The 27,310-nt window shown below is 38.0% G+C and overlaps 2 protein-coding genes across 2 annotated transcripts in view; both read left to right on the top strand.

Annotated features, from left to right (window-relative positions):
- Positions 1–27,310, top strand: part of TBCA (tubulin folding cofactor A) — a 102,151-nt gene that overhangs the window by 37,503 nt on the left and 37,338 nt on the right. The window lies entirely within an intron of this gene.
- LOC115846957 (large ribosomal subunit protein uL11-like) lies at positions 20,184–20,651 on the top strand. Its single transcript, XM_060295432.1, has one exon. The coding sequence runs from the start codon at positions 20,184–20,186 to the stop codon at positions 20,592–20,594; it is 411 nt and encodes a 136-aa protein (XP_060151415.1). The 3' UTR covers positions 20,595–20,651.

Genomic DNA, 27,310 nt, shown 5'->3' with positions numbered 1-27,310 from the left:
TTTTCTAAGCTTTTGATACATCAGTGAACTGTAATAGCCACTTGCTATATTTGATCTTATAGCTCAGTGCATTTTCCAGAATACTTTTGAGAATGCTAACTGCTCTGAAAGTTTAGAGTCTATGTACTCTTTAAGAATGCTTGATTGGGATTGACATATATACACTAATATGTGTACAATGGATAACTAATAAGAATCTGCTGTATAAAAAGTGAATAAAATTCAAAATAAATTCTTAGTGTAATAAGAAATTATTTTATATTACATTTTGATTATTGTAACCAAAATATTTTATAGAAGTCATATGGGAGTAATAAATGCTGATATATTTTTTGCTGACAAAGAGAACATTATATATAGTAAAAGTGATCATTTTAAGATAGTTTTTAACATAATAAGGCCAGATATTTTTCAGAAAATTTCCAGTAGTATTATATCTGTGAAATTATAAGTATTATAAATAGTTGGTTATTTTCCAGAAATAAATCTTATTCTTAAAGATTTGGCCTATATGTATATGTATTTATATATAAGGAAGAATTTAAAAAATGTAATTTCCTTTAAAATATAAGTAAACTTTAACGCTGACTTCCTATGAATTAGAATAATAAAGTTTTGTTTAGGTGCATTGCTTTTAATAGTACTTCTTTAGAGAAGAGATTAGAAAATAGTTCTTGGATGTTTTATGTTTCATGCTTCATAGTAATTCCAAATACAAAGCTAATAGAGATTTGAGTTGGTTTTCAAAACAGTTTTATCTTGAAGAAGCTGATTGCATGATATAAGTAAATGTTGAAGAATGTATTGACTGGGTTAAATAATGTTGCGATGTATGTAATCTGGATAAATTAAGACTTCACCAAAAATTGGGGCCTTTCATAATTCTTTAAAGTGAAAACAAAAGCATAGTACCTAATTTGTGGTCTGGATGGTACATTTTTGTTTTGTTTTGTTTTGTTTTTTTGCGGTACACAGGCCTCTCACTGTTGTGGCCTCTCCTGTTGTGGAGCACAGGCTCCGGACATGCAGGCTCAGCGGCCATGGCTCACGGGCCCAACTGCTCCACAGCATGTGGGACCCTTCTGGACAGGGAAACAAACCCGTGTTCCCTGCATCGGCAGGTGGACTCTCAACCACTGCGACACCAGGGAAGCCCCTGGATGGTACATTTTTTTGTGACCACAGGAATGAATGATATATATGCAAAGTGAATTTCTATTATTTCTCATGCCAGTTCAAAACCAAGAAAAAAAATGAAACATATTTATGAGAGTTTGCTTTTTACAGTTTGTGGATTTATTATTATGACTACCAAGTTAATATCTGAAAGTAGGTTTAGGCATAGGAGTTAAGTTTATTACTGAAGGTTGTATTGGGGCATAGTTTTTTTGCTAGGAATAGTTTTTTTTTGTAAAGGTCAAGTGCATATTATTATACCAATCAATCCTTTCTTCTGGAATAGATGTTTTCTGTAAAAGTAAAATAAGGTAAATCCTTTTTTTCCATCTTATTTTTGAAATGTATTCTCCAGTTTAATGTTCCACTTGGCTGAAATTTTGGTTTCATAAATTAGAAATATTGAAATAGGTCTTGAGTGGCAAGTTTGAGATGCTTCTAAAGGCTGAAATTCTCTGTTGGGAACTAAGTGGACAAAAACCATTCACTCTTCGGGACTTCCCTGGTGGCACGATGGTTAAGAATCCACCTGCCAGTGCAGGGGACACGGGTTCGGTTCCTGATCGGGGAAGATCCCATATGCCGCAGAGCAGCCAAGCCCATGCGCCACAACTACTGAGCCTGCGCTCTAGAACCTGCTGGCCAGAACTACTAAGTGCGCATGCTGCAACTGCTGAGGCCAGCATGCCTAGAGCCCATGCTCTGCAACAAGAGAAGCCCGCACACCACAACGAAGAGTAACCCCCACTCGCCGCAACTAGAGAAAGCCCTCGCGCAGCAGCAAAGACCCAATGCAGCCAAAACAAAAAAAACCCATTCACTCTTCATATGCAGGTTTTACTACCATTGGAACAAGAGGTGGCCAGTAAATTTGAAGACATCAACAGCCAGTTCTTTCCCTAGCAGCAGGCATATAGAAGCTTACCTTTCTTGCAGTTTTAACTGGCTGCTACAGCCCTTGAAAGTCCCTTTCTTCTCATGAGAAAAATATTTTCCAATAAACAGATTTGAGCAGTTTTGGTGAGAGAAGATGTGAGAATTGATAACTGGAACCACTCTGTCAGGTACTAATACTATTGCCAATCTGGACTGTCATAAATTTTCCCAGTTCTGAGGATTCCTTCATTGGATTTATTTCAGTAGCTATTTATTGAACATGTACTATGTGCACGGCTCTATGCTAAACATTAACCACTGTTCACCAGAACTTTGTTATGCAATTTTTGCCAAAATCAACTTCTCACACCATCACCAGTTTTCACTTGAATGAACATTCATAAGTGCTGTTTAACACATAACGCATGATATATCGTAGCTTAACATCACATAATATCAGATGTTCAGGTTTATACTCATTGTGAAAATTCAGACCAGTGTCTTCCTTATTTGATGTATAAAATTGTGAAATTAGTGATACTTCATTTAGAATACAGTGCTACTGCCCTTAGATAAACTAAGTTTGTGACCTAAATTAAATTCATTTTAGTAGGAAGGACAGTATTTTGAATTAAAATAAGTATTATAGCATTGCTCTGAATTACAAATAAATATTAAAGTACTACCTTAAACCCAATGAGTGATGAGAAAAACGCTGAAAAGGGAAAGGCAGACATATATCACTTTTAAAATTGACTTGCTGAATACTAATGTTTTTTGCTTCTAAAATTTCTTCTCACTACCTCCTGCTCCCATCTTTAGCTTCCCTTTGCTTCTTTTGACAACCTAAAAGGTCATGGGAACAGCAATGTTGATATTTTTTGAGCTTTCACTATGTGTCATACATAGCTAAGCATTTCATGTATGTGTCACTTCACCCTCATAATCTGTACATGAAATAATTGCAGTGAGCCCCATTTTACAGATGAAGAAATTGAGTTTAAATAATTTTCCCAAAGATAAACAGCTAGGAAGTGGTAGAGCCAGGATGAGATCACCTGTTGAGTACCACCAGTGCACTGACTTATACCTTTATTTTACTTTGACAAATTTGTAAAAGTGACGAGACCATGTGAGGTCATTGGATATGAAAGATGAATATCACCTTCTGTTTTATAGGAGCTTATGGTTTCAGAGAAAGACAAAGGCCTTGTGAGTAAGGTCAGAATGCTTCATGAACCCAGACCAGGTTATGGCAAACTGCATCTAGGACAGAGTTTTTCAACCTTTACACTTTTGACATTTTGCCCTGGGTAATTCTTTGTTGGGGACTGGGCGAAGGCTTTCCTTTATATTGTAGGGTGTTTAGCAGTAAGCCTGGCCTCTACCCACTAGATGTCAGTAGCTCACCTTCCCTCTCCACCCCTCCCCCCAACACACACATGCACACACACTTGTGGCAACCAAAATGGTCTCCAGACATTGTCAAATGCTCCACTGGTAGGTAGGGAATAAAATTGTCCTTGTTGAGAACCAGTGCTCTAGGGTTAGAGGAGGCTTATGACAACTGACATTTGAGTGGGATCTTGCAGAAGTCACATTCTAGATAGAACTATATGTATAAAAGCATGGAGGTGTGAATCAGTATATTATATTCAGGGGTGAGTAAAAACGTTTGTGATGGCTGGAGCATCTAGGGTATGTGGGTACTGAGGAGATAGTAAGAGAATGGTTGATAAAATAATTTAGGATACAGTTGTGTATGTCATACTAAGAAGTCTAGATTTGTAGGTGAGTGACAGTCTGACTAATCCACACAGTATTTAATTGCCTCTTTGCTTCTCTGGATCTTTCCATTAGAGTGTATGTTCTCTGAGGGCAGAGACCGTGTTGCTCTTTTTTCACCATTATATCCCTAGTGCCTATCATGATATTTGGGACAACTTGTAAAGTAGGAAGGACAAAAATAGAGAATTTATAGATGTGAAAATCAGAAGAGGTTGTGGTAGCCGTGAGAATGGAACTTGAAGACTTCCACATGCAGGGAGTATAATTAACCAAGGGCCCCTGCTACTGGACTGTGAAATCTGTTACTACATTTTTCCCAAAGCCTTGCTTCCCATGAGCTGCTGACAGCTAGTGGCAGACAGACCTTTTCCTGAGGGACATGGGATTCCTATAACAGCCACCTTTGGCCTGAGGACTCCCCAGTGGCCTTGCCAAACCTTCCTAAAACTGTATGGCAGTCTAGGATGCTTCCTTCTAACCTGTCCTCACTCTTTCTTTCATTCAGGCTCAGACTTGCATCATGGTCTGATGACCCTCCCAACCTTCTCCAGCTCCCTTCCCATTTTCTGTCTCATGGATATTTGCACTGACAGAATCCTCGCAAGTTTTATCCCATCTTAGTGTCTGCTTCTCCAAGGACCTGGCTAACAGAAATTAAGTGACTTTCAAAAGGGTACACAGATATTAAGAGGCAAAATAGAGGCTCTCCAATCTAGGGTTTAGGTTTCTTAGTCCATGCCTCTAACCGTTAACATGCTATCCTTTAGTAAGGCAATAACTTTTGACTCTGGCATTTATTTTTCCTAGCTAGTCTTTTGAGTCTAATGGTGTGATTAAATACCTTAATTCTGTAGTTGATTATCAAATCTTTAAGAACTCTGATAGTTATTCCAGGTCTCAGACCAATTAATTTTCCAGCTATTATTTGTCATGTTGCTAGAAAATGGCATGGAAGTGGAGGAAAATACAATAGACAGTTTATGTTTTGTTAAGGAATGTGTTCCAAGATCTTTTCAAATCCCCCACATTTGCAAACGCAGTAATTTTCTTAGATTCCTTTACTTACTGTTATCACTGCCAATAGCAATTAACTTTCTTTTCTGGCTCTTTTTCCTCAAAGAAACAAAATGGGTTTTTGTTGGTTTGTGGTTAGTTCATTTACTAGAGTTATATCACACACACAGACAAAAGAAAGAACAGAACAGCTACGCTGAGATTGGATTCTGGACAGTTGTCAGACTCATTCACCATATTGGTGACTTGTTCCTGAATACCACAGCTCATAACCGTAACTGTATTTCAGCAAAATTAAAATTCTATTACATGAACATTTTGGGGTATTTACTGAGAGTTAAGTCCTCAAATGTTAAGTCCCCAAATGTCTTCTGTATTTTCTTGGAGACCAATGACATATAGGGAAAAAAATCATTGAGGACCTTTTACAGAAATAACTTAGTTTATTTTCTTTTCTTTAGAATATAAAATGTTGACATTACCTGATTTTTGTTTAAAGGTCTTAGAAATATGAATCAGTTTACTAAATAGAATAAATATTAAAATTTTTCTACACTTTAATTTTATGACCAGCAAGGTTGGGAGAAGAAGGGGAGGGATCAGTGAGAGATATGTAGATGGAAGAGACATAAGACAACAGAAAGATGGGGAATAAGGGATAGAAAGAAGGAGTAAATATTTGCTTTGGGCTCTGGGCCTCAGGTAACATTTCACTTACTCTATCCATGAAGGGACTTAAGCTCCTTGAGAGTGACACAACATGCTTTATTCTCTTTGCAGTCTTCAGAATGCAGGATGGTGCCTTGAACTTAGTAGTTACTCAAAAAGTGTTTGATTCATAGCTGAATGACAGGCTGATGAATCAGTGCTCAGTTCTTCAAATATTTCTAATCCATAATTGTTAGAGAGAGTACTGATTGGGATAACTAGAGTGGCCTCTCAGGGTAGAAAGTATTCCCTGAACTTTATCAGCAGCAGCCTGAGGAGTAAAGGAAGTTTAGCCAAGGGTTAAATCCAGGCTCAAGCTAACTTCCCTAGTCTATGTTTTTAGGATTGGTAAATATATCAATTATTTAATATAAAATCTCCCTTCAGCCCTTTTCTAAATATGCAGTTTCCTCTGACTAGAACATTCCCCAGCATACTGCTTTGAATAATACTTACTTAGTCCTCAATTTTTAGGTCTCTTCTTAATCATTACTTCTTTCCTGAAGTCTTCCCTGGCTAATGACAGAATCACATGCTCTTTGTGTCCCAAGCGCCATCAAACCTAGAGATTTACATGCATCTTTATTCTTACTGTACTCATTACTTCCTCTTAGAATCAAAGATCTTAACCTTTTAGTTAAAGGCATCATTCTATCTGTGTACGAATCCCATCCCTTTGTTAAGTGTTTGTCTTTTCTCTTTAATCTCTTTTCAAGTTTATTCCCAAAAGTATTCAAACATGCTGAAGTCACTAATATCTTAAAGAATCAACAGCAAAAAACCCTTTATCTCATTTCCCTCCCTAGGAGCCAGACTTCTCGAAAGAGTTCATCAGCAGTGAAACAAAGGTCACTCATAATATCTAACAGTCTTTATCTTTACTTACTAGCAGCCGTTGACAGAATTACTTTCCCCTCCTTGAAAAGCTTTCTATCCTACTTTCTTTCCTTGGCTACAGTGATACTGCAGTACTCTGGTTTCCCTTCTTTACTTCCCTTCAGAAGACCAGTACTCTGGTCTTCCCCTCTTTACTCCTTCTCAGTCTTACTTTTGTTTTTTTCTTCCTTTGTTATTTATGTAACAGAAATTGATTGAGCCACTGATATATGACATATACTGTCTGCATGACAGGGATATAGTGGTAAATAAGACAGAAAATTTCTCATCACAATAAAAAAATTTTTGTAACTCTGTATGGTGATGGGCATTGTGGGGATCATTTTGCAATACATATAAATGTCGAATCGTTATGTTGTACACCCGAACTAATATAATGATGTTATATGTCAGTTATACACCAATTTTAACAAAAGACAGTTGTGTCAATACTTCTTGCATTAGTGTAGCTTACCCTCTCTCAAATGTTCTCTGGGGCTCTACCTGGGGCTTTTTTCCCTTTTCACTTTGTAAACACTCCAATGAGCAGCCTCCTTCACTCCTATGACCCCAGTTACATCAGTATGTTCCTGATTCCCTCATATATATCTTCCTTTTGAACTCTAGGTCTGGGTACTTCTGGACATTTCCACTTTAATGTCACATAGGCACCTCCAGTATAATAAGGTCCTAATTTTATATTTTCTCTTTCCCACACTCTTCCTGGTCTCCTTATCTCAGGCACTGGCACTACCACACCACCATCTGCCCAGTTACCTTTGGATTCTCCAGCTCCCTTATCTTCCCACATCCATTATTCACCCTGGTTAAAATAATCAATTTTATCTATATCTCTTCATTCCCACAGCTACCACTCTTGAGTAGACCACAACCATTTTTCTCCTGTATTACAATCACACTCCCCTTATCTGCGTGGCCCTAGCCCTGCCCCTCTCTATTACATTGTCCATGTTGCAGTCACAGTGATTTTTTTTTTTATAATCTTTTTAAAAGGTAAATATGATTGAGTAGGTCACTTACCTGATAAGTCTGTTAAATACACTTAGGAAAAATCCAGATTCTTTAGTATGACCTTATAAGGTTATGTTCTGGGCCCTTACTCTCTTGTTTATCTTTTGCTGCTCTTCTCCACGCCGAATGAATCAGCCTTACTTAATTTTCAAACCAACTTTCCATATTCTCTCTCACTTTAGAATCTTTTGTGCTCTTCTTGGTACCTAAAATGCTGCCACCCTGCTTGCTACTCCTGTCATATACCCTTTCCCTCTTCTTTGCTAATTCTTACTCATTCATCAAATGCTAACTTTGACATTATTTTCTTGAAAAAGCCTTCCCTAACAGCCCTCCCCCAACTTCCATTTAACTTAGATCTGCTTTAACTATACTACAAAGCTTCAGTATTCGAAACAGTATGGTACTGGCACAAAAACAGAAATATAAATCAATGGAACAGGATAGAAAGCCCAGAGATAAACTCACGCACCTATGGCCACCTAATCTATGACAAAGTAGGCGAGACTATACAATGGAGAAAAGACAGTCTATTCAATGAGTGGTGCTGGGAAAACTGGACAGCTACATGTAAAAGAATGAAATTAGAATACTCCCTAACACCATACACAAGAATAAACTCAAAATGGATTAAAGACCTAAAATGTAAGGTCAGACCCTATAAAGCTCTCAGAGGAAAACATAAGCAGAACACTCTTTGACATAAATCACAGCAAGATCTTTTTTTAAATTTTTTTAATTTAAGACCCATTTATTCTCTAGTTCTGCTCACATGGAGATACACTCCTTGAAAAGGCGTTAAATTCTTCCATTCACCTTAACACCTTGTGCTGAAAACATGTGTTGCAAGATCTCAACTACGAGATCCACATTCTTAAAGCACTAATTCTTAAACCTCATCTAGATTTCTCCCCTTGGATGGGGGGAGATGACCAAACACAGCAAAGAACAGCTCAGGACTGTGGGGTCTCCTCACCCAGAAGACCTTGCAGCTCCACTGACCACCCGGCTGGAGCCAGGATTAGGTCCCTGCGACAAGGGGCACCTGCTGGGCTGCCGCCACCACAGGTGGGACACTGCTGCCTTCGGGCGCCTTCCTGCCCCACCGCCACCGGCCCCCAACTCCTGTCCTCTTCACTAGGCTGGCTGTCACCTTTAGTTTCCCTGGAGTTTGGGAATTCCAGACCATCTCTGCTCACACTTCTGTGTCACGCCTGCTGCCTCAGCACTGCTGATCCACACCAAGGAGAAAAGCACACAGAACTGCTTTTCAACACACCAACGTTTCACACAAAAGTTATTTTATAAGCCTGCAGGTTCTTTTTCATCAGAGGACACTCCCAAGGCCATGACTTCCCCCGGCTCTCCACTGCCCTTGCAAGCAGACTGGACGTGTGTGGCCGCTGTGCTGTGAGTTGGGCACACCCCCTTGGCTCCACTCAGGTGCACTCTCCTGGAGAACTGAGGGCGGTGCCCTGGGCTCATCAGCAGGATCTGTCCTGAAGCCAGTCTTAGAGTGACAAGAGCCACACCTGCAGGTCTATTCCACTGACCAGCCACACAGGACTGAGCTGGGCCCACGGACCTTGGTCTGGATTGTGTTGGCTGGTCATTCTTGCCTAGGTTCACAGGCCAACAGCTATTGTCCTTCCTTTCCTGCTCATCACTGCACCAGCAGCTCACTCCTACCTGCTGCCATCACATGCCTGGCAACCTCATGTTCCGGGGCCAGTCAAGAACTGAGACCCCAGCAGGCCTCTAGTTCCCAGCAGGCAAACTCTGCATTAAACTACTGATGCCTAGCTGTGTTCTCGAGGCTTCAGAGCCAGGAAAGTGCAGAGAGAATAGCAAGCTGTGGTGCCCCCAGGCCCGGACCTGCAATGCTCTGCGGAGATGCCGGAACCTCGCCATACCCCCCACCCCAACACAAGCAACCTCTGTGCCCGCCTGTCCTGTGGACCTGGGCGCACCTCCGGCCACTGTGACCTAGGACGGAGGCGCAGGGCTTGGCTGGAGGCCGGCGCTGGGGCGGGCGGGGACCTGGGCTCTGGCCCCAAGGCCGTGCGGAGCCAGGCCCACCTCCTTCCCACCATTGGAAAAAAGCAGCAAGATCTTTTTGACCCACCTCCCAGAATAATGAAAATAATAACAAAGATAAACAAATGGGATCTAATTAAACTTAAAAGCTTTTGCACAGCAAAGGAAACCATAAAACAAAAAGACAACCCTTAGAATGGGAGAAAATATTTGCAAATGAAGCAACCAACAAGGGATTAATCTCCAAAATATACAAACAGCTCATGAGCTCAATATCAGAAAAACAGATAACCCAATCAAAAAATGGGCAGAAGATCTAAATAGACATTTCTCTTATCTAATAGACATGTCTATTATCTAAATAGACATAGAGAAGACACACAGATGACCAAAAAGCATGTGAAAAGATGCTCAACATCACTAATTATTTGAGAAATGCAGATCAAAACTACAATGAGGTATCACCTCACACCAGTCAGAATGGCCATCATCAAAAAATCTACAAACAATAAATGCTGGAGAGGGTGTGGAGAAAAGGGAACCCTCCTACACTGTTGGTAAGAATGTAAATTGTACTGCCAGTATGGAGAACAGTATGGAAGTTCCTTAAAAAACTGAAAATAGAGCTACCATATGACCCAGCAATCCCACTCCTGGGCATATATCTAGAGAGAAAAACATAATTCAAAAAGATACATGCACCCAAATGTTCATTGCAGCACTATTTACAATAGCCAGGACATGGAAGCAACCTAAATGTCCATCACCAGAGGAATAGATAAAGAAGATGTGGTACATATATACAATGGAATATTACTCGGCCATAAAAAAGAACAAAATAATGCCATTTGCAGCAACATGGATGGACCTAGAGATTATCATACTGAGTGAAGTAAGTCAGAGAAAGACAAATATCATATGATATCACTTATATGTGGAATCTTTAAAAAACTGGATACAAATGAACTTATTTACAAAGCAGAAGTAGAGTCATGGATGTAGAAAACAAACTTATGGTTACCAGGGGATAAGGGAAAGGAGGGATAAATTGGGAGATTGGGATTGACATATACACATGACTATATATAAAATAAATAACTAGGAAGAACGTGCTGTATAGCACAGGGAACTCTACTCACTACTCTGTAATGGCCTATATGGGAAAAGAATCTTAGAAAAAAAAAAAGTGGATATATGTATAACAGGTTCACTTTGCTGTACACCTGAAACTAACACAACATTGTAAATCAACTACAATAAGTGTTTAAAAAAAATTAACAATGAAAGAAAAAAATTGGATCTGCTGTAAAAGATAAAATATTCTCCCCAAAAGATTAATGTATTTTACTGAAGGGGTTGTGGTTATGGAATACATTTTAGATTTTAATGTTGAATTCTTATTTGAATAACTGGGTTTCTGGTTGTAACTTTCTTTAGTATCTGTTTTTATTTTTATTTTTTTAAGGCCCCCAAGGAGCCTTTTACTTGCTACTGTGTTTCAAAAGAAGCAAAATATGAAAGGATTTGATGAGTAGTTAAGAAAAGTATTTCTAAGGGTATCACTTCTGCCTCTTGGTCTTATTAACAATGTAGGTAGCCTCAGGAATATATATATAACTGTTTTCTGTAGGGGAGTAGTGCTGGTGGGCTTCTTGACTTTGAGATACTGAAATGCTGGTCTTAGTAGGACATTCCCAGGAAAAGATGGGCAGGGAAGGGAAGTGATCCAACTAAAGATAACTGACCTTCTCTATAGAGCAGTGTACTTCAAACTTTTTTGATCCAACCCAGAGTAAGAAATAGACTTTTTTTTTCATCATGGCACAGTACACACACACACATTTATAAAACTGGAACAAAAGTTTAATGAAGTATTCCTATTTTTAGCACTTATAATGTATTCTGATATTTCCAGTTCCATTCTGTTCTCTTCCATTAAAACAGTGCTGACCAAAACCCACTGAATTGATTTCAGGAGTCATGGATTAGAACCCTGACTAATGGGTTACAACCAGCCATTTGGAAACACTCCTATAGAAGCAGCTAGTGACTAAAATCTATTTTCAAACTGGCCAGCTCAACAAACAGAATCACAGCCAAGTGGGAGCACTTGGTATGGGAAGGACATGAGTAACAGTTACTGAATACTTGTTACGTGTGCAGCATCAGACCAGGAACTGTACTTACTTTATATTCACTACAGTATTGTAGAGTAGTTAGTCTTCCTATTTTACTTGGGGAAACAGCCTCAAAGAGGCAAGTAACTTGCTTAAGGTCATATAAATAGCAAAGGTCAGAACTAAGATTTGGAGTTAGTCTACCTAACTCCATAGCATTCATTTGTACCATGTTACTGTGTCTCCCAGCTAAGTAACATTGAAATAGACATGCTAAACTTAGAAGGGAATTAGTGACATTTAGGTGTCTTCAAAATTTTATAGTGGAAAATAACAATAAAAAGCCCCATTAAATGTGAGTTGAGACAGGCATAAACATTGACAAACAGTTAAATAGTGATAGATTATATTGGTTTTCCAGAGAGCTTAAGTTCTTCATGCCTCTGCTCATCCAAGAGGTAGAGGTGATATCCTTAAGGCTGAGATATATGGGATTTCTTGTTGGTAAGGTAAATGAAATGTTCAGAGGCTTTACTACTGCACCAGAGCAGATAATAAGGCAATTAGAACCGTTAAATTGTTGAAACACCAGAGTGGGATGAATTATATCATGAATTGCATAGAAACAAGAAATTTTATGGCAACTTTTGAGACCTAAGGATGAAAGATATATCAGTAAAGAGAAGAGAAATTGATAGTTAAACTTTAAGTGCTAGATTTATTGACTGAAAACCCAACTAAGCATTTTAGGGTCAGTTTCAGAATATTATTTATCAGCTTTGTAAATAAATAGAAAAAATTATCAGTCTCTGCTGATGGTTTGATTTCCACTATTAATAAAATGAATTTAAGATGCGTTTCTTCCTTTCCATTTTTGAGCTGCAACATACCCTAGGGATCATCTAGTCCAGCCCCCTCATTTTACAGATGTTGAACCTGAGACCCAGAGAAATTAAGCAGCTTACCCAAGATCACATTACAAGGTAGTCAAGAATTAGAACTAAAACCCAGATCTTCTGACATTCCATTGGCTTAAATTTTATTTGACCTGAGTAGGAGAATTGGTAAATTACTTCTTATATAAGCTGATTTATGGAATACTCTACTTTCTTTAAAATTCCCATCACATAAATAATCCCACTGCTAACACTTAAATAATGCAGAAAGCTGGAAAACAGTCACTGGAGATGGCTAGCCTTTCATGTTTTAATAAGGAAAGGACTGCCTGCTTTTTGTTTTTATTGTCATTGTTGTTAACAAAGGCTTTTGGTCATACTTTCAGTCTAAGAATCAGATCTGCAGATGTGAGTGTTCACACCTAGCAGATAGACTTCTGATAGTTTCCTTAGGAACATGAGCTTTTTCATATTTATGTCAAAAACTTCAGGAGTGGCTGTAGCTATTGGTTTAAAGAAACAGGAAAATGGTTCAATTGTAAGCTCTTATCTTTAGAAAACTTTTGGGGATGTTATTCTCATATATTTCCGAAAGAGATACTATTGTGCAAGCAGCTCAACTGTAAAACATTACGTAGATGTATATTGTCATCAAGATACAACTATTTCGGTTATAGTTATTTGGATAAGAAATCAGTTTAAAATTCTGCTGGGTGAGTTGAGGAAGGCTTCCTGGAAGAAATGACATTTGAAGTAGATCTTGAGTGAGTGGTCAAGATGAGGCGTTGAGGATTGGGAAGGGAAATCATGTTCTCTTAGCAAAAGAAATAAGATAAAAATCTCCATTTAGGAAATGAGTTGGATATACTTGGGACATTTTATGGACATTATGATAGATGTGTAAAAAGCATGGAGTGTTGGGGCTTCCCTGGTGGCACAGTGGTTAAGAATCCACCTGCCAATGCAAGGCTCACGGGTTCCAGCCCTGGTCCAGGAAGATCCCACATGCCGGGGAGCAACTAAGCCCATGTGCCACAACTACTGAGCCTGCACTCTAGAGCCCGGGAGCCACAACTACTGAGCCCACGTGCCACAACTATTGAAGCTCGCGCGCCTAGAGCCTGTGTGCTCCACAGAAAAGCCACCACAATAAGAAGCCTGCGCACCACAACGAAGAGTAGCTCCCACTCGCCCTAACTAGAGAAAGCCTGCGAGCAGCAACGAAGACCCAACACAGCCAAAACAAAAACAAAAACAAACAAACAAAAAAGCATGGAGTGTATAATGAGAAATACAGCCAGGGGGTCTTTAATGTCCTTTTGAGAAATTTGGAATTCTATAGACATTGTGTCTGTTTTTTGAATTATCTAAGTAAAGCAAAGGAATTCTAGTGACAGTTTGAAGGCTGCATTGTCGAGCTAAAGAAAACAGTTGTTTCCTTTTGTTTAAATTTTTTCTTTTCCAGCTAGATTTTTTAACTTAGAACCAACTTGACCTCTGTTGGACTATGTCTAGTTAAGTGCTACATAGTAGTGGTTGTGCAATCAGAGTTTATTTTAAATGGATGAATTTCTGGTTTGGGAATTTCTTTTAAGTGGAGATAATCCTGTTTTATGTTGTTTTTTTAGCTTTTTTTCTTTTTTTTAACATTTTTTTCTTTTTTGAATTTTATTTTTTTTATACACCAGGTTCTTATTAGTCATCCATTTTATACATTTCAGTGTATACATGTCAATCCCAATCTCCCAATTCATCACACCACCACCAGCACCCGCCGCTGCTTTCCGCCCTTGGTGTCCATACGTTTGTTCTCTACATCTGTGTCTCAATTTCTGCCTGCAAACCAGTTCATCTGTGCGATTTTTCTAGGTTCCACATATATGCATTAATATGTGATATTTGTTTTTCTTTTTCTGACTTACTTCACTCTGTATGACACTCCCTAGATTCATCCACGTCTCTACAAATGACCCAGTTTCATTCCTTTTATGGCTGAGTAATATTCCATTGTATATATGTACCACATCTTCTTTATCCATTTGTCTGTCGATGGGCACTTAGGTTGCTTCCATGACCTGGCTATTGTAAATAATGCTGCAATGAGCATTGGGGTGCATGTGTCTTTTTGAATTATGGTTTTCTCTGGGTATATGCCCAGTAGTGGGATTACTGGGTCATATGCTAATTCTATTTTTAACTTTGTAATGAACCTCCATACTGTTCTCCATAGTGGCTGTATCAATTTACATTCCCACCAACAGTGCAAGAGGGTTCTCTTTTCTCCACACCCTCTCCAGCATTTGTTGTTAGTAGATTTTCTGATGATGCCCATTCTAACTGGTGTGAGGTGATACGTCATTGTAGTTTTGATTTGTATTTCTCTAATAATTAGTGATGTTGAGCAGCTTTTCATATGCTTCTTGGCCATCTGTATGTCCTCCTTGCAAAAATGTCTATTTAGGTCTTCTGCCCATTTTTGGATTGGGTTGTTTGCTTTTTTAATATTGAGCTGCATGAGATGTTTATATATTTTGGAGATTAATTCTTTGTCTGTTGATTCATTAGCAAACATTTTTTCCCATTCATTAGGTCCCATTTGTTTATTTTTGTTTTTATTTCCATTACTGTAGGAGGTGGGTCAAAAAAGATCTTGCTGTGATTTATGTCAGAATGTTCTTCCTGTGTTTTCCTCTAAGGGTTTTATGGTGTCCCGTCTTACATTTAGGTCTCTAATCCATTTTGTGTATGGTGTTAGGGAGTGTTCTACTTTCATTCTTTTACACATAGCTGTCCAGTTTTCCCAGCACCATTTATTGAAGAGACTGTCTTTTCTCCATTGTATATCCTTGCCTCCTTTGCAATAGATTAGTTGACCATAGGTGCGTGGGTTTATCTCTGGGCTTTATGTCCTGTTCCAGTGATCTGTATTTCTGTTTTTGTGCACCAGTACCGTATTGTCTTGATTACTGTAGCTTTGTAGTATAGTCTGAAGTCAAGGAGTCTGATTCCTCCAGCTCTGTTTTTTTCCCTCAAGACTGCTTTGGCTATTTGGGGTCTTTCGTGTCTCCATACAGATTTTAAGATTTTTTGTTCTAGTTCTGTAAAAAATGCCATTGGTAATTTGATAGGGATTGCATTGAATCTGTGGATTGCTTTGGGTAGTATAGTCATTTTCACAATATTGATTCTTCTAATCCAACAACATGGTATATCTCTCCATCTGGTTGTATCACCTTTAATTTCTTTCATCAGTGTCTTATAGTTTTCTGCATACAGGTCTTTTGTTTCCTTAGGTAGGTTTATTCCTAGGAATTTTATTCTTTTTCTTGCAATGGTAAATGGGAGTGTTTCCATAATTTCTCTTTCAGATTTTTCGTTAGTGTATAGGAATGCAAGAGAATTCTGTGCATTAATTTTGTATCCTGCAACTTTACCAAATTCATTGATTAGCTCTAGTAGTTTTCTGGTGGCATCTTTAGGATTCTCTATGTATAGTATCATGTCATCTGCAAATGGTGACAGTTTTACTTCTTCTTTTCCAATTTGTATTCCTTTTATTTCTTTTTCTTCTCTGATTGCCATGGCTAGGACTTCCAAAATTATGTTGAATAATAGTGGTGAGAGCGGACATCCTTGTCTTGTTCCTGATCTTAGAGGAAATGCTTTCAGTTTTTCACCATTGAGAATGATGGTTGCTGTGGGTTTGTTTTTTATGGCCTCTATTATGTTGAGGTAGGTTCCCTCTATGCCCACTTTCTGGAGAGTTTTTATCATACATGAGTGTTGAATTTTGTCAAAAGCTTTTTCTGCATCTGTTGAGATGATCATATGATTTTTATCCTTCAATTTGTTAATATGGTGTATCACATTGATTGATTTGTGTATACTGAAGAATCCTTGCATCCCTGGGATAAATCCCATTTGATCATGGTGTATGATCGTTTTAATGTGTTGTCGGATCCTGTTTGCTAGTATTTTGTTGAGGATTTTTCCACCTATATTCATCAGTGATATTGGTCTGTAATTTTCTTTTTTTGTAGTATCTTTGTCTGGTTTTGGGATCAAGGTGATGGCGGCCTCATAGAATGAGTTTGGGAGTGTCCCTTCCTGTGCAGTTTTTTGGAAGAGTTTGAGAAGGATGGATGTTAGCTCTTCTCTAAATGTTTGATAGAATTCACCTGTGAAGCCGTCTGGTCCTGGGCTTTTGTTTGTTGGAAGATTTTTTTTTTTTTTTTTTGTGATACACGGGCCTCTCACTGCTGTGGCCCATCCCATTGCGGAGCAGCAGGCTCCGGATGCGCAGGCCCAGCGGCCATGGCTCACGGGCGCAGCCGCTCCATGGCATGCGGGATCTTCCCGGACCAGGGCACGAACCCGTGTCCCCTGCATCGGCAGGCGGACTCTCAACCACTGTGCCACCAGGGAAGCCCTGTTGGAAGATTTAAAATCACAGTTTCAATTTCATTTCTTGCGATTGGTCTGTTTATATTTTCTGTTTCTTCCTGGTTCACTCTTGGAAGGTTATACCTTTCTAGGAATTTGTCCCATTTCTTCCAGGTTGTCCATTTTATTGGCATAGAGTTGCTTGTAGTAGTCTCTTAGGATGCTTTGTATTTCTGCGGTTTATGTTGTAACTTCTCCTTTTTCATTTCTAATTTTATTATTTGAGTCCTCTCCCTCTTTTTCTTGATGAGTCTGGCTAATGGTTTATCAATTATGTTTATCTTTTCAAAGAACCAGTTTTTAGTTTTATTGATCTTTGCAATTGTTTTCTTTGTTTCTATTTCATTTATTTCTGCTCTGATCTTTATGATTTCTTTCCTTCTGCTAACTTTGGGTTTTGTTTGTTCTTCTTTCTCTAGTTTCTTTGGGTGTAAGTTTCAATTGTTTATTTGAGATTTTTCTTGTTTGTTGAGGTAGGCTTGTATTGCTATAAACTTCCCTCTTAGAATTGCTTTTGCTGCCTCCCATAGGTTTTGGATCATCGTGTTTTCATTGTCATTTGTCTCTAAGTATTTTTTGATTTCCTCTTTGATTTCTTCAGTGATCTCTTAGTTATTTAGTAATGTACTGTTTAGCCTTCATGGGTTTATGTTTTTACTTTTTTTTTTACCCTGTAATTGATTTCTAATCTCATAGCATTGTTGTCAGAAAAGATGCTTGATATGATTTCAATTTTCTTAAATTTACTGAGGCTTAATTTGTGACCCAAGATGTGATCTCTCCTGGAGAATGTTCCGTGTGCACTTGAGAAGAAAGTGTAATCTGATGTTTTTGGATGGAATGTCCTATAAATATCAGTTAAATCTGTCTGGTCTATTGTGTCATTTAAAGCTTGTGTTTCCTTATTAATTTTATGTTTGAGTGATCTGTCCATTGGTGTAAGTGAGGTGTTAAAGTCCCCCACTATTATTGTGTTACTGTCAATTTCCTCTTTTATAGCTGTTAGCAGTTGCCTTATGTGTTGAGGTGCTCCCATGTTGGGTGCATATATACTTATAATTGTTATATCTTCTTCTTGGATTGATCCCTCGATCATTATGTAGTGTCCTTCCTTGTCTCTTGTAACATTATTTTAAAGTCTATTTTATCTGATATGAGTATTGCTACTCCAGCTTTGTTTTGATTTCCATTTGCATGGAATATCTTTTTCCATGCCCTCACTTTCAGTCTGTATGTGTCCCTAGGTCTGAAATGGGTCTCTTGTAGATAGCATATATATGGGGCTTGTTTTTGTATCCATTCAGCGAGCCTGTGTCTTTTGGTTGGAGGATTTAAGCCATTCACGTTTAAGGTAATTATCGATATGTATGTTCTTGTGACCATTTTCTTAATTGTTTTGGGTTTGTTTTTGTAGGTCCTTTTCTTCTCTAGTGTTTCCCATTTAGAGAAGTTCCTTTAGCATTTGTTGTAGAGCTGGTTTGGTGGTGCTGAATTCCCTTAGCTTTTGCTTGTCTGTAAAGCTTTTGATTTCTCCATGGAATCTGAATGAGATCCTTGCCAGATAGAGTAATCTTGGTTGTAGGTTCTTCCCTTTCCTCAATTTAAGTATATCATGCCACTCCCGTCTGACTTGTAGAGTTTCTGCTGAGAAATCAGCTGTTAACCTTATGGGAGTTCCCTTGTATGTTATTTGTCGTTTTTCCCTTGCTGTTTTCAATAATTTTTCTTTGTCTTTAATTTTTGCCAATTTGATTACTATGTGTCTTGGCATGTTTCTCCTTGGGTTTATCCTGTATGGGACTCTCTGCGCTTCGTGGACTTGGGTGGCTATTTCCTTTCCCATGTTAGGGAAGTTTTTGACTATAATCTCTTCAAATATTTTCTCTGGTCCTTTGTCTCTCTCTTCTCCTTCTGGGACCCCTATAATACGAATGTTGTTGCGTTTAATGTTGTCTCAGAGGTCTCTTAGGCTGTCTTCATTTCTTTTCATTCTTTTTTCTTTATTCTGTTCTGCAGCAGTGAATTCCACCATTCCGTCTTACAGGTCACTTATGCGTTCTTTTGCCTCAGTTATTCTGCTACTGATTTCTTCTAGTGTATTTTTCATTTCAGTTATTATGCTGTTCATCTCTGTTTGTTTGTTCTTTAATTCTTCTAGGTCTTTGTTAAACATTTCTTGCATCTTCTCGATCTTTGCCTCCATTCTTTTTCCGAGATCCTGGATCATCTTCACTATGATTATTCTGAATTCTTTTTCTGGAAGGTTTCCTATCTCCACTTCATTTAGTTGTTTTTCTGGGGTTTTATGTTGTTCCATGATTTGGTACATAGCCCTCTGCCTTTTCATCTTGTCTCTCTTCCTGTGAATGTGGCGTTTGTTCCACAGGCTGCAGGATTGTAGTTCTTCTTGCTTCTCCTGTCTGTCCTCTTGCCCGTGGTCCCCAGGACTGTCGCAGCTTCGGCTGGTGGGGCCCCTCCAGAGCCAGCAGCCTCAGTTAGGCCACCCTCCCCTCAGGCTCCAGGGCAGTTCAGTCTGTTGTTTTGTTTTTAATGCAAACCTGTGAGTAGGACGTATAAAACTGTGCTTCTCATGTTTGCCCTTAAGAATGTATGTAAAGGGTGTACAGAATAATGAAGAATGAACAACATGCATATGGGTATGTGAAGGACAAATTAAGCCAAATAAACTTGAATGCTCTTATTGTGTTAGCTTTAATAGAGTAGAATTACAAAATTCATATTCAGTAGGCAGGAAGCTACTATCTAATTTTCACTAGAATAGTTAATACTGTTTTAGGGAAATTAAGTTCTTGTTAGTTGTCAACATGGGCTAAAAACTAGCAGTTGGATCATACCAAAGGTAATGATGGCATCATATTGAATTGGAGGTGGTGTTCTGCATGGTGCCATAGGTGCTATGTTAAATACAATTTTATTTAAATCATATTAATTACCTGGGAGAAAGCATGCAAGAAAATCCACAAAGGATGCCAACTTTGGATTGTAATTAGAACAGAGCTGAAAGGAACTAGAGTGATGAGGCATGCCTAGGTAAACATAATGAAATTTCCTTTGAAAAATTAATTCCCTTGAGAGGAAAATTGAGCAAATTATATGCATTAAAAATGTTTTGCTTTCGGCTCGGAGGAGGCCAAGGTGCAACTTTCTTTGGTTGTCCTGAATCCGGGTTCATCCGACACCAACGCCAGCCGCCTCCACCATGCCACCTAAGTTCGACCCCAATGAGATCAAAGTTGTGTACCTGAGGTACACCGGTGGAGAAGTCGGTGCCACATTTGCCCTTTCCCCCATGATCAGCCCCCTGGGTCTGTCTCCAAAGAAAGTTGGTGATGACATCGCCAAGGCAACTGGTGATTGGAAGGGTCTGAGGATTACAGTGAAACTGACCATTCAGAACCGACAGGCCCAGATTGAGGTGGTACCTTCTGCCTCTGCCCTGATCATCAGAGCCCTCAAGGAACTGCCAAGAGACAGAAAGAAGCAGGAAAACATTAAGCACAGTGGAAACATCACTTTTGGTGAGATTGTCAACATTGCCCGACAGATGTGGCATCGATCTTTAGCTAGAGAACTCTCTGGAACCATTAAAGAGATCCTGGGGACCGCCTAGTCTGTGGGCTGCAATGTTGATGGCTGCCACCTTCACGACATCTTAGGTGACATCAACAGTGGTGTGGTGGATTGCCCAGCTAGTTAAGAACTGCAAAGGAAAATAATAAAGTGTTATTTGACAACCAGTGGGGAAAAAAAAAGTTTCGTTTCTAATTTGGCATTTGCCAATGAATGAAAGTTGAGTACCTCAGTTAATAGCCTGTCTTTCCATGTTGTGATCCTTTGTATCTAGGATATCAGTAACCAAAATCTCTTCATAATATGTAAAATCTATATATATGATTTCATAGGATCTAGACACCCATTTGCTTATAGAGAAAATGTTTAAGATTGAGAGAAATTCTGAAACAGGAGACTTGTAGCCACTCTTTGTGGAGAACTATAACTCTAGAAAATCTTTTTAGTAATGTCCCAAATCACTAATTGTTTTCATTTTTTCTTTAAAGAGGAAAGATTGTAATAAGTTTCCACATCTATCAGTAATGCCCACCCTGAATATTAAATTAATGAGACTCTACCAAGAAATTACTCCTCAAGTCTTCTAGAAGTTTCTCCTCCTAAACAAGAAAAACAAAAATGTTAGCTGTCTTTCACTTTACCATTAAATTAAAATACTATATTTTGTGAAAAGTGCTTTCTTATCCACATAAATCGTGAAGCCATAGAGATAAGATTGATAGACCTGAGTATATAAACATTATACAATAAAATTTCTCCAGGAGAACAGAACAGAAAAGGAGGTAAAAGGAAGAAAAATCAAATAAGATGGAAAAACAAGCGACATATTGGGCAAAGTATTTACCAACTACATGCCAGATAAAGGATAAGATCTAGAATATAAAAAGAGTTCTTACAAATTAATAAGAGAGATGAACACTCCACCATAAAGATAGATAAAAATATAAACAGAAAATTTACATACAAAGAAAGGAGAATTGTATGACATATGAAATAATAACACTATGAACTCCATATGGTTGTAAGTACTTCATAGATATTAACCCATTTAGTTCTCCCAGCTATTGGCAGATACTGTTGTTATCCTTGCTTTACCATTGAGGAACTGAGGCACCAAGAATTTAAGGAACCTGAACCAGTGGAACCTGCATTCAAATTCAGAAAGTCAGACTGTACCCTTAATGACTATAACTCACTAATAATCACAAAAATACAAGCACAGCTATGATATTATTGGTCACCTATAACATTGGCATAAATGAAAACACCAGTACCAAGTGTTAGTGAGAGAAATGGGCTCTCTTCTCACAGTTGATGCAAATGTCAGTTGGTACAGTCTTTATGGAGGGCAATTTGGCAATACATATCACTAAGTAAAATGTACATACCCTTAGACCTAGAAGCCATGCTATGATTTTCATTTAAATAAGATATGCAGACAAGGGTATAGATGTATGTACAATTATGTTCATCTCGGTGTTTACAATAATACTTTAAAATTGGAAATAATTTAAGTTTTCATCGATAAGATATTGCTTAAAATCTGCATGCAATCAGTGAAACACCGTACATATAGTTATTAAAAAATACCTGATATAGGGCTGTATGCATTAACATGGAAGGATTTCCACAACCTACTGAGTGAGACTAGACAAGTTCACTGTGAAGGAAGGGATAGTATTTAACTTGTTCATTGCCCACTGCTTGGCACAGTGTAAGCATATGGTAACTATTGGATGGATGGATGGATGGATGGATGGATGGACAGATGGATAGGAGAATATGGTATAGTGAAAAGATTCTAAGACTTGAAACTGGAAGGTTTCTGTTTTGTTCCCTCCTAGTAACAACAGATCACTGGAATTCAAGCCCTTTAAAGCATTGGTGTTCCACAAATATTTCTCTAAAAAGAAGCAATTCAGCTTGTGTTAACATCTGTATTAATTTCTTAGGGCTGCCAATGTAAAATTACTGTGAACTAGGTGGCTTAACACAACTAAAATTTATTCTCTCACATTTCTGGAGGCTAGAAGTTTGGAATCAAGGTGTCAGCAAATCATGCTCTTCCCTCCATCCTTCCTTGCCTCTTCTAGCTTCTTATGGTTGCCAGCAATCCTCCGTTTTCTTTGGCTTTTGGCAGTATAACTCCAGTCTCTGCTTCTGTCTTTACATGGTCTTCTTCCTGGTGTGTCTCTTATAAGGACACCAGTCATTGGACTTAGGCCGCACGCCAATCCTGTATGACCTCATCTTAATGAATTATGTCTATAGAAAACCTATTTCCAGGCTTTCCTGTTGGCACAGTGGTTAAGAATCTGCCTTCCAATGCAGGGGACACAGGTTTGAGCCCTGGTCCAGGAAGATCCCACATGCTGCGGAGCAACTAAGCCCATGCGCCACAACTACTGAGCCCACGTGCTGCAACTACTGAAGCCCATGCTCAATAGTTGCACAGCCTAGAGAAGCCTTCTCTGCAACAAGAGAAGCCACCGCAATGAGAAGCGCCGCAACGAAGAGTAGCCCCTGCTCGCCACTACTAGAGAAAAGCCCGCGCACAGCAACAAAGACCCAACACAGCCAAAAATAAAATAAATAAAATTTTAAAAAAAAAAAAGAACCTATTTGCAAATAAGATCACATTCTGAGGTTCTGGGTAGACATGAATTTTGGGCAACACTATTCAACTCCTTACAACATCTCAGCTGAATACAGCCTTAAGGATGGAGTCTTACTAAATAGTCAAACTTTCAAGTTTTACTTTTTTAAAAACACCAAAAAACGATTTCAGTTTAACCATTCTGACTGGAAACATTTATAAAATAGTTTATATACCACTATTAATACTTAGGATTATATTAAAATATTACCTAAGAAACTGGAAATAAGATTTAATCTCAGAGGATAAAATGAAAGCAATATTTAATAGGTCATAATAAAGATACACAAAGATGTCTGAAAGAGAGAATGGGTTCTAGTCTTATAAGACTAGACTGTTAACTGATTGACTGGATTATCTTTTCCACAAAGAGTGTGTTAAGTGTATTAATAGGAAGGAAGCTTGGTCAACAGTGAAAGCACAAAATAAAGAAAATCACAGGGTAAATATCTGTTTTGTCCACCTAAAGCCTTGTCCAGGAGATGGGGGTGTTCTGAGTATAGTTTTAATGTTTGTAAGACCACCCTGTTTCCTTTAAGTAAAACAGTAGTTTTACTTTACTTTTTAGCAATGGAACTTTTTTCCCCCTCCAAAAGAAATCTTAAAAAGATTTCAAGCACAGAAAACAACAGAAAACAAAGAGAGCTTCTGAGACACCTCCTTAGAATGTTAATGCTCCAAGAAAAGACTGAAAACTGCTTAAGCTATGAAATAATTCTGTTTATCTAATTTTCCTTTTTTTGGTACCATACTCACCAATATATTTTCTGGTAAGGCTATGGTTTTTCGCATGGGGCTGCCTATCATAAGAGAGTGGGCTTGCGTTTTGAAAGACTTTTTTCTAGTGCCAGAAACAATTGTGCTTCTCATTGTATGTCAATAAATTGGCATTCTAGCATTATACATCAGCCTCATTAATCAACGTTGTTCTGCCCTTAAGACATGATTCTACTCTTGGTGGGCTTACAAAATAAATTTTGAGCCTAAGAACCAGAAATTTGGCTGTGATTAATGGGCCAAGGAGGGGAAGGCTTTTTTAGTAAGGCCCTTCAAGAAGACTACCTCCTGACCTTTCCAGTGCAACACAACCAGACATAGCTCCGTGAGTATTAGTTTTTTCTCATTTAAATTTCTTTTAAAAGTTTCTTTTTCTTCTGCTTTAGAGAGTGTTTTGGTTTTATTTATTTATTTATTTTAACATCTTTATTGGGGTATAATTGCTTTACAATGGTGTGTTAGTTTCTGCTTTATAACAAAGTGAATCAGTTATACATATACATATGTTCCCATATCTCTTCCGTCTTGCATCTCCCAGTTTCTTTGTTTTTAAACAGAGCATATCATGTAACCTTTTTTTTTTTTTCCTTTTTACCCTTCCTGGTCCTGCTGCTCCTCATTTAATCTTCTTTAATACTTAAATTTATCGCTGTCCTTTATTATAAGTAAAGGTAAGACCACTTTAGGGGGTTATCAGGTTGCTGAGGCCTTTATATTCTCCTTGAAGTGCTCCTAACTGCCTTGCTTTATATGGGTCTTCTTTCTCATCCCTAGTGAGATTTCTGTCATTACTTCTTCTATCAGCATGCCTATCTATGGCACTAGTTTTCCCCTTTCTCATCTATTACTTTAAAATACAAGAAACCAAATTTTTGTGTAAATTTATAAGAAACCAAATTTGTAGAAATAGACTTAAAGAGTAACTGCTCTGAATGAGGACATGAAGATCTCTCCTATAAATCATATATATAAACTTTAGTGTAAATTTTGACCTTAATTTTGGCTCTTCCAAGGCCCTTTTCTTGCTTTTTTTCTTAATAAGAAAGAAATTGAAATCTCTTTAAATTAGGTAAAGGTGCACACTATCTACATTTCAGAGGGTAGATGTGCTTGCAGTTTCAAAGTGCATTATTCTAATAAAAAATATACATAATCTCTTGCTTTGTCCATGTTTTCTTCAGTATTTGTACTAGAAGCATGGTTTTGGTAGAAAAGTAACCTTTACTAAACATTTGTCTCTTTTACTGAGGAGGACTGTTAGGGTATGAACTCTTGAAAGTAGATTGTTAGCCTTAAAGTTCTTGGCTCAGTAATTTTTCAAAATCCACATTTTTCTCTAGAATCTTAAAACTTGAAGCTTTACCTGATTAACTACACTTTACTTTAGCTTTACTCATGTTATTAGCATGAATATAGTATATTTTCTACTTATGTTTTTAAAAATTGTCTTCATTTTTGTGTATTTTGTACTTATAAGTTTCACATGGTCAAGTATCTTATCTTTGTTTCTTTTACTTTTTCATTATTACGAAATCACATACTGTCATTTAAGTACATCTTTTTGGGTGAGTTAGACTTGAAGTTTGTGTTTGGGCTATATTGACTATATTTATAACTCCAGAAAGTTTTTTGGAAAGCGTGAGTATCTTTTTCATGTTCTTGCCTGTTTATGTTTCCTAATCTGGGGAAAGAGCCAGAGTTTTTGGAGTTATAAAATTTTCCTATAGGGAATTCCCTGGCGGTCCTGTGGTTAGGACTCTGCGCTTTCACTGCGCAGGGCCTGGGTTTGACCCCTGGTCAGGGAACTAGGATCCCACAAGCCGATGGCTGTGGCCAAAAAAAAGGGTTTTTTTTCCTATAAATGTGAAGTAAAAGTAAGGAATGATTTTATTCCTTAAGATGGATTTAGGCTGATAAATACCATATTTACCTGAGAAAATAATATAATTGCTTTTCTCTGTATACTTTTTTATAATGTTGCTGTGGTGATCATTTCCCATAACTCTTTAAAAAGAAGACAGTAGGGCTTCCCTGGTGGCGCAGTGGTTGAAGGTCCGCCTGCTGATGCAGGGGACACGGGTTCGTGCCCCGGTCCGGGAGGATCCCACGTGCTGCGGAGCGGCTGGGCCCGTGAGCCATGGCTGCTGAGCCTGCGCATCCGGAGCCTGTGCTTCGCAACGGGAGAGGCCACAACAGTGAGAGGCCTGCGTACCGCAAAAAAAAAAAAAAAAAAAGAAGACAGTATAGATGTATTAAAACATGGTACATTTCCAAAAACAAAATAGATGCTTAAAAATATCTTCTTGAATTAATAAACTATTTTATATATTTTATTTTATTTTATTTATTTTTTATTTTATATATTTTAAATACTCATGACAAATTATGATTGTGTAATAATACAGCAGGGTTGCACAGCTTTACAAATTCAATTAATAGTTTTATTTTTATTAATTTCAGTCTTCTAAAACTGTTAGCACAGTAACCTTTTTTTTGAATTTCATTTTATTTTTTTATACAGCAGTTTCTTATTAGTTATCCGTTTTATACATATTAGCGTATGTATGTCAATCCCAATCTCCCAATTCAGCACACCACCATCCCCACCCCCCCAGCCACTTTCCCCCCTTGGTGTCCAAACGTTTGTCCTGTACATCTGTGTCTCAGTTTCTGCCCTGCATACCGGTTCATCTGTACCATTTCAGTAACCTCCTTTTTAATAGTGTAATTTTTTTTTAATTACACACTGTATTTGAACTTAATCATTTAAGAAATCCACCAATTTAACCTTATTTAAAAAAAAACCATGGTACATTTCTCTATAGGTATACATGCATGTGACTGTGATTTCAGTTGCCAACCCACTGTGTTCAAGAACTCTGGACTGGAAATTAAGCAACCTGGATTTTATTTCTAGCTCTGATACTAATTCTGATGCTTAAAAGGGTTCCTCCACCATCGTTCATTCTAATGTAAAAGTTTGCTTTAATTTTTTTTTAAATCAGAAGACTTGTTAACTTCAGAGAGGTGTGCCAGTAGAAATACACAAGTAAGAATTCAAATGACAGCAGATCATTTGAATTTAAAACCATAAAATATTCATCCAGACTAACTATTCTTGAAGTGCAATAACCTGGGCATATGAAAAGGTATAATGGGAATTACTTCTTAGAACTTGAATTTTTAGAATTCAGTTACAGATATTGTTTGATATGTAACTGTTGTATAACACTATTGGCTGTTTTGCCTGTGATATACACTGGATTTGCAGCCCAGGATAAAATGCTAAACGAAAACAATTGAAATCTTCGTACTTAAACTGA

Source organism: Globicephala melas, chromosome 3 (assembly GCF_963455315.2).
Source record: "Globicephala melas chromosome 3, mGloMel1.2, whole genome shotgun sequence".
NCBI lineage: Eukaryota > Metazoa > Chordata > Mammalia > Artiodactyla > Delphinidae > Globicephala > Globicephala melas.
The sequence above is the reverse complement of the archived record's forward strand: the minus strand, read 5'-3'. Positions and strand labels throughout refer to the sequence as shown.

Bases quoted from the DNA above. Each gene is read 5' to 3' on its own strand.
- LOC115846957 (XM_060295432.1), top strand. From the start codon at position 20,184: ATGCCACCTAAGTTCGACCCCAATGAGATCAAAGTTGTGTACCTGAGG.